Below are 6,653 nucleotides of genomic sequence, written 5' to 3' on the forward strand. Positions count from 1 at the left end.
TTGTTTCCCAGCTGTTAAATACTGTAAAGGGAAATAAAATCCTTTAGTTTAAAGAGTACAAATGACCCACATACAGCAGTTGTACTTTATACCTTTTATTTTTGCATCAAACCTCGACAGTAAATAATCTGCAGCTACTTCTAGCACAAAAGAAGAAATTTAATAAAAATTACAGATAATTCTACCCAGTTACACTCAAAGCAATAAATGCCGACATGCAGAAGAAAACACCTCCGAATCTGAAACCAGCTGCTCGTCGAGGTTTTAGTTTCCAGATGTGTTGATTTGATTGAAGAGTTTGTCTTTGATGACTTGAGACATCAGGCCGTGAATCGCCTCGATCGTTGTCTTGCAGCTGAAACAAAGCGCAGGGAGAACTGGAGATCAGCAGAGCTTAACGTCGACACTGAGATCTGTACATCATCAACTCAAGGAAGAATGTTTCTGTACTACAGATCAAGAAATGAGTTTAATTCTAAATTAATTAATCAGTTAATGGTTTGAATTGTTTTGTTTTATATCAGCAATAAACTGAATCTCTTTGGGTTTCAGACAGTTTATAGATGTTTTATTAGATTAATTGTCCTTCATATCACTTCCTGATTCTACAACATCATTTGTGGAAATGTAATGAAAACAACAAATCTTATTTAAAAGGATAAAGGTTATTGTTAACATAAGTAAGTTATTGTAGAGGTTTGCTTCCTCTCTTAAGAAATGTTTCCTGCAGAAATATCTTTAAATGTTGTTTTCAGCCTCAAATATGGAGATTTTTTGCTTTTCTCTGTTTTATAATCATAATAAAGTGAATATCTTTGGACAAAACGAGACATTTAAAGACGTCATCTTGCACTTTAAGAAACTGAGATGGACGTTTTTCTGACATTTTATAAACCAAGTAATTCATCAATTAATCTAGAAACTAATCTGCAGATGAATCAACATGAAAATATTTGTTATTTGCAACACAAAAGAAAATGTTTTCCACAAACCATTTGAGTTGGCAAATAATAAAAATCACACAGTAACACAATATGATGAAATATATATATATATATATATATATATATATATATATATATGAATTATAGTTCCATAAATAAATAAAGATTTACCTATCTCGTGTTGCTTTGGCCAGTTTGTCCTCAGACTTCCTGTCGTGTGTGTCCAACCCGAGCATGAAGCTGCCTCTGCCCAGCTGAGCCTCCGACTGTTCCAGCTTCTCCGACAGGTCAAACACCTGGCCTGTGGTGTAGTCAGAGTTCTGACCCCCCACACCCCCACACACACACACACACACACACACACACACACACACACACACACACACACAATTTTCCAACAAAAGCCAGATTTCCACAAAGAACAAGAATTGCTTTGCAGAACGGTAACAAATGTGTGGAACAAGCTGCAGGAACACTTTGTGTGACGTGGTGAATGAAAAGAAGACGGTGAAGACTTTGCTCAAGGTGGGGCCGTGTTCTTAGTGAGAAAGGTAATTAAAACACAATGACACAGGGGCCCCTTGCCGGGCGACAGTGTAGCGACTGACAAAGCCTGTCACCCGGCGAGCAGCTCGTCCTTGACATGTAGTCAATTCATCTTCATCCAGAATGCCAAAGAGCGAACTGTTTGGATAAGCCTGACTGTTTAGTCAAGCTCGAGACGGAGTGACTGCAACCACAATGGGAATTCACATGAGGGGCTTTCAATCTTCAGAGTGGGGGGGGGCAGAGGATCCAGCTCGGCACGGGACCATGTGAAAGTGTAAAGTCACGACTATCTCAGACAAAATGATTGACATTATCAAAGGATCTTGTATTTTTATACTGATGTTCATTAATGTGCTCTGTATCAAATAAACCAATAAATATTAATGAATGAATCCCAATAATCATCAAAACACGCTTTAAACTCTTAAAACAAACGGGAATCAGTTTCCTTTACATTTAGTTAAATAAATAATATTTTATTTGCGTCACCGATCGGACACATCTTAGTGAAAAACAATCCAACCATTCTAAATAACGTAATAATAAATCATAAAGTCCCGCTGCATAAATAAAGAATGAATAAAAGTTCTTTCTTACATCATCATTTCTGTATTGTTGACAGTGATAATGATGATTATCACGATTTGGCACCATCAACTTATTGTGGGTGTTTTTTAAATCCTAGTCGTCCCATCCTTAGATCCAGCGTCTGTGTCACAGGAGTTTTAACTTTAACACTTATCTCCCCAAAAAGTTTAAATTAAGCTTATTACCAAAATCAATAAACAGCAACTCTCGGCTACTAAGCAGCGATAAATCACCACATCACAGGCGGGTGACCGCACGTCTCAATGAGTTATAGTGTAATAATTAACCATAAATCAAAATGTCAAACAATTAGGAAACATTTAGCTTTTTGAAGTTGCATACGTACCGTGAGGAGACTTGAGGAACTTAAAGTATTGACCCAGTATTTGTTCCACAGGAGTTCAAGGAGCTTTCTGTCAAGGGAGGACTTGAAGTAAGTGACCTCCAGGGCGTAATACCTGCAGAACACACGGAGAAACATCGTGAGCCACGTCTGCAGCCACACACTGTGTAATAATACTAATGATAATAAACTTCATCCAGAGAGCACGTTTAATATAAGAGATGTAGCAAAAAACACATTTAAATATATGAGTGAAAGTAAAAACTGAAATAAAAGACATACTATGCATGTTATAAATATCTGTAATATGCTGACAGAGTGCAAAATGTGCTGATTGTGCAGACTGGTGACAACACTGATAATATCAATACTTACTGTTTACAGTGAACACCAAAGTCTTCGATCTTGTTCAACGGGATCGTCTGGTACTCTGAGGGTCCCTCATCCGGAGGCTTGTAACCCTGGGGATCCAAAGAGGAGATGCAGGTAAATAACAACGGTACCAAAACCAGATCATTATTATTACTCTCATATTAACAAAGGAAGTAATAAGAGACACAGACACAGATTACAGCAGCAGCGTTTACTAAACACTAATAAAATAACATAACATAAATAGCATTTTACGAGAAAAAAAAAAATATATATGTTAATAAATATAATTGCACAGAATAGTCTGTCATGTAAGTAATAAAACAAACATACAACAATAAAACCCAGATTTAAAAACATTTCTTTACTCTTAGAATCATCGTCCCGATATAAAGTCTGTACCTTTGGGTAGGTCCTGAAGGCGCCAAGGTTGACTTTCCCTGCAGAAATAGTCCGAGTGGGGTCGATCTGCAGGAAGCAAGATACAGTAGAAGAGGAAAACAGAGTCAGGGGGTCACACAACCCACAAGGGAGCCCTCGAGTCCGGCCACCAGGAGCCTCTACTGTGGCTGTCAGAGTGCTGGAAACACACACTTAGTTATACGACGCCTGCGGCATTTGAGCGCTGCTGCACCAAATGAAGTGTAAATAGCAGATATGGTTGCAAAAGCAAAATATTCATCAGTACTACATGGAAACTCATACATCAACCATCTCACAAAGAAAAGCGTTTACTTCCCTGAACACTGTTTTCATGGAGTGCAATTAGAAATCACAGTAACCGAAGCATTTGGCTTGAAATGAAAGAATGATGAATATTTCCTCCGTCTCACCACAACGGCCACAAAAGGCTCCTGAAACTGCTGGTTGAGCATCTGAGTGCTGACGTCGATGCCTGAGAGCCAGCATCCGTAACCCGGGTGACTGTGATACCAGCCGATAGCATTCTCCAGCCGGCCGACCTGACGGATCAGACGAGTTGTTATTCAAGGCAAGAAATACATACTGGAAATATCAATCAAATGTTATTATGTCATTGCATCTGGTGCAGCGTAAAATTGGCTGTTTTGTCATCTTTGTTAGGGATATGCTCCTTCAAACTAAAGCTGCAACGATATAATAAATAAAATAATCGCCAACTGTATATATTTATAACAGACAGGAATGTTTTGACGAAACCTGTAAATTAATTCCCCTACAGATCAAGATGCTTAATGCAAAAAAATACTAATTATAAAACTAATTCCAACATTACCGACAGTGTTCCTGCTTATTGCTTTGCAACAGTGCACATAACGGCCACATTTATTTACACTACCTATATTTATATTCACATGACTTGTATTTAAATGTACACAACTTGTATTTATATGTTTCTATTACTGCACTACATGTTTGCTTGTCTTGTATCTGGCGCTTCTCTCGCCTCGTGCTGTGTTTGTTGTGTGTTTTGAAGGTCTTATAACAATGTTACTTGTGTGCTACAGCACATGTTCCGCACTGACGACAAGAGAAACACAACTTCATTCCTCTACGTACTGAACTGCACCGTATAAAGAAGGTGACAATAAAGTCTCTCAAACCTCTTAATGCAACAAAGAATAATAGAGGAGCAGCTACCATAGTATTATCTGTATCTAACTGTTTATATCTGTCAACCCTACGAAACTATCACATCTTAATATCAGCTTCAAAACCCGTGTGTGCGTGTGTGTGTGTCTAGTCCACATTACAAACATAAAAGTAGTTTTTTCTGAACAATTGAATGAAATTTCCCCTAAAAAATATGTTTGCAATCAATTACATCTACAGAAAGTGATGAAATATAAATCTAAATAATGTAAATAAATAGCATCATTCACTTCCTCCTCTCTCAGATTTAATGGCAGTCAGTGTCCGACCTGTTTGGCATTTTCAATGTAGGCGGCCATGTATTCATACGCTGCAGCCTGGGCGTTGACTCTGGTTTCTGTGCCCTCCACGGGCAACGCAAAGCTGTCCATAATGATCATGGTTTCCCCGTCCACCTTCCCCAGCATGAGGCCCATCACCTCCAGGTTTCCTCCAGACCTGGCATGCATCACCATCTTCAGCAAGGCCAAGGCCGAGATCTTGCAGTACTTGAAATAGTGATGACTGTGGGTCAAAAAAGATGAAGTATTAGGGATATTAAGTTTATTAGGAGTAATGGTAAGGAGTAGATCAAGCAATAGTTTTTGAAGAAACAGGAAAGTTTAAGGAAGATCTGAGTTGTGTTGTTAGATTTAGATTGAATTTATGTATTTTTTATTCATTATATATCTCGATTTTTATTAAATTTAGTAATTTATTTCCATTATTCTTAAGGTGTTTCCTTTCTATCGTTGGTTTATGAATGCATATTAATCTGGTTTTGTGGTTCTTTCATGTGAATTGATTTGCTGACTGTGTATTTTCTTTGGCTAACTAAAAACATATTTAAGAATACATAGAACAAAGCATACATGAAGCAAATAAAGTAATACATATTTAAAGTAAAACCACCACAATAAACACAGTAATGTTAAAGGGTCCAGGCTGTAATGAAGTGAACAAAGGTAGATTTTCAATCTAGATTTAAAGATTTCTCCTGGTTTTTGATTGACAAGCTTTCAGAAATAATGCAGTCTACAGTGTTAACACTCAAGTCCTCATACAAATGTCTATATTCGGCTGGACAGACGACTAATAACTCGTTTAATCAGCATTTAACAGACACGTTTGCAGTTAGCTGCACTGCTGTTCACACACAAGACAATGCTAGTTTGTAGTTTAAGCTACCAACACTGTTTAACAATAAACTGCCGTGACACAGCATACTGAAATGTAGCTTAAGAATCACTGTAACACTTAAACTAAACGCCACTTCACTGTTGTATACTTACTCTTTTGTCCATGGCTTGGCAGCGAGGATTTCTTGTTGTTGCTTTTTGTCATATTTGTATATTTCGTCTATGCTCTGAACTTCCTGCATGCTGTTAGTTAGCTCCCATGTTTTCTGGGCCGTGCTGCTCCCCGCCATCGTGAAGTATTTAAGCAACAAACCTAATTAAAAACTCTATTTCTGCTCGAATAACCGAATAAACGTTATATTTCTCCACAGATTGATACCGTAACAAGCCTGCCAAATGTCCACTCGCTCAGGCAGCCATGACAGTGAACGATACCAACATACCAATCGTAGGGGGAGGTTTGTCATAATGTTACAACAATATGACTTTGATATGTTTGTGTTGTACATGAAATTGTTCAAGATTAAAACTGAACTATATTGTTACCACAATATTTCAGCTGACGCGATTTTACCGTATATATCACTCATGTTAAAGTACAATCATCCCTCTACCAGAGTGCGTGGTTCAATCCTGGGGAGACTCATGTTAGCTAACCGTCGGGGGCTCACTGACATCTAGCGGCGCCTTTCAGAAAAACATCATGAAAGTCTTTTCTTTCACTTCTTTGACTGTGTACTGTTAGTGAGGGCTAAGCTATTTAACAATCAACAAAACGGCAGCTAATGTTTATTATTAAACTAAATTCTTCACGATAAAGCCCACACGAGAAGCTCAAAGAAATGCTAAAGCTATTCGATGTCTAGCGTTTGTTGTTAGGTTTCTAGTAAACTTGATTTATGGTGGGGTTTGTAATGTTAAAACCACTTAAAACAACCAACACTATTAAGAAGCCAGTATTACCCACTTATTATAACAACTCTTAAACAACTAGTTTGACGGGTTTTAGATACAGTTTCCATGTTGTGGAGTCTTGTGTTAGCTTCAGTTAGCCTCCCCACAGGACCGTTTGTGTTGCTATAGCAACGACATGATGCTTTGCGGCTG

The 6,653-nt window shown here is 38.0% G+C and overlaps 1 protein-coding gene across 1 annotated transcript; it reads right to left on the reverse strand.

The window, feature by feature from the left end:
- Positions 1 to 79: 79 nt before the first annotated feature.
- On the reverse strand, positions 80 to 6,199 carry cops5 (COP9 signalosome subunit 5). Its single transcript, XM_029457941.1, has 8 exons — positions 5,700 to 6,199; positions 4,698 to 4,932; positions 3,630 to 3,758; positions 3,199 to 3,264; positions 2,800 to 2,885; positions 2,428 to 2,539; positions 1,116 to 1,264; positions 80 to 355 (listed from the first exon to the last, which is right to left on the reverse strand). Exons 1-8 carry the CDS (start codon positions 5,834 to 5,836, stop codon positions 265 to 267), a joined length of 1,005 nt encoding a protein of 334 aa, XP_029313801.1. The 5' UTR covers positions 5,837 to 6,199; the 3' UTR covers positions 80 to 264.
- Positions 6,200 to 6,653: the final 454 nt, after the last annotated feature.

This window comes from Cottoperca gobio, chromosome 20 (genome assembly GCF_900634415.1).
Source record: "Cottoperca gobio chromosome 20, fCotGob3.1, whole genome shotgun sequence".
Taxonomy (NCBI): domain Eukaryota; kingdom Metazoa; phylum Chordata; class Actinopteri; order Perciformes; family Bovichtidae; genus Cottoperca; species Cottoperca gobio.

Excerpts from the sequence above, each read along its gene's own strand:
- cops5 (XM_029457941.1), bottom strand. The coding sequence starts at position 5,836 with ATGGCGGGGAGCAGCACGGCCCAGAAAACATGGGAGCTAACTAACAGC. Across the intron at positions 3,265-3,629 it reads AGCCTTTTGTGGCCGTTGTG|ATCGACCCCACTCGGACTAT; the intron begins GTGAGACGGAGG and ends TGCTTCCTGCAG. Across the intron at positions 356-1,115 it reads GCCAAAGCAACACGAGATAG|CTGCAAGACAACGATCGAGG; the intron begins GTAAATCTTTAT and ends GCTTTGTTTCAG.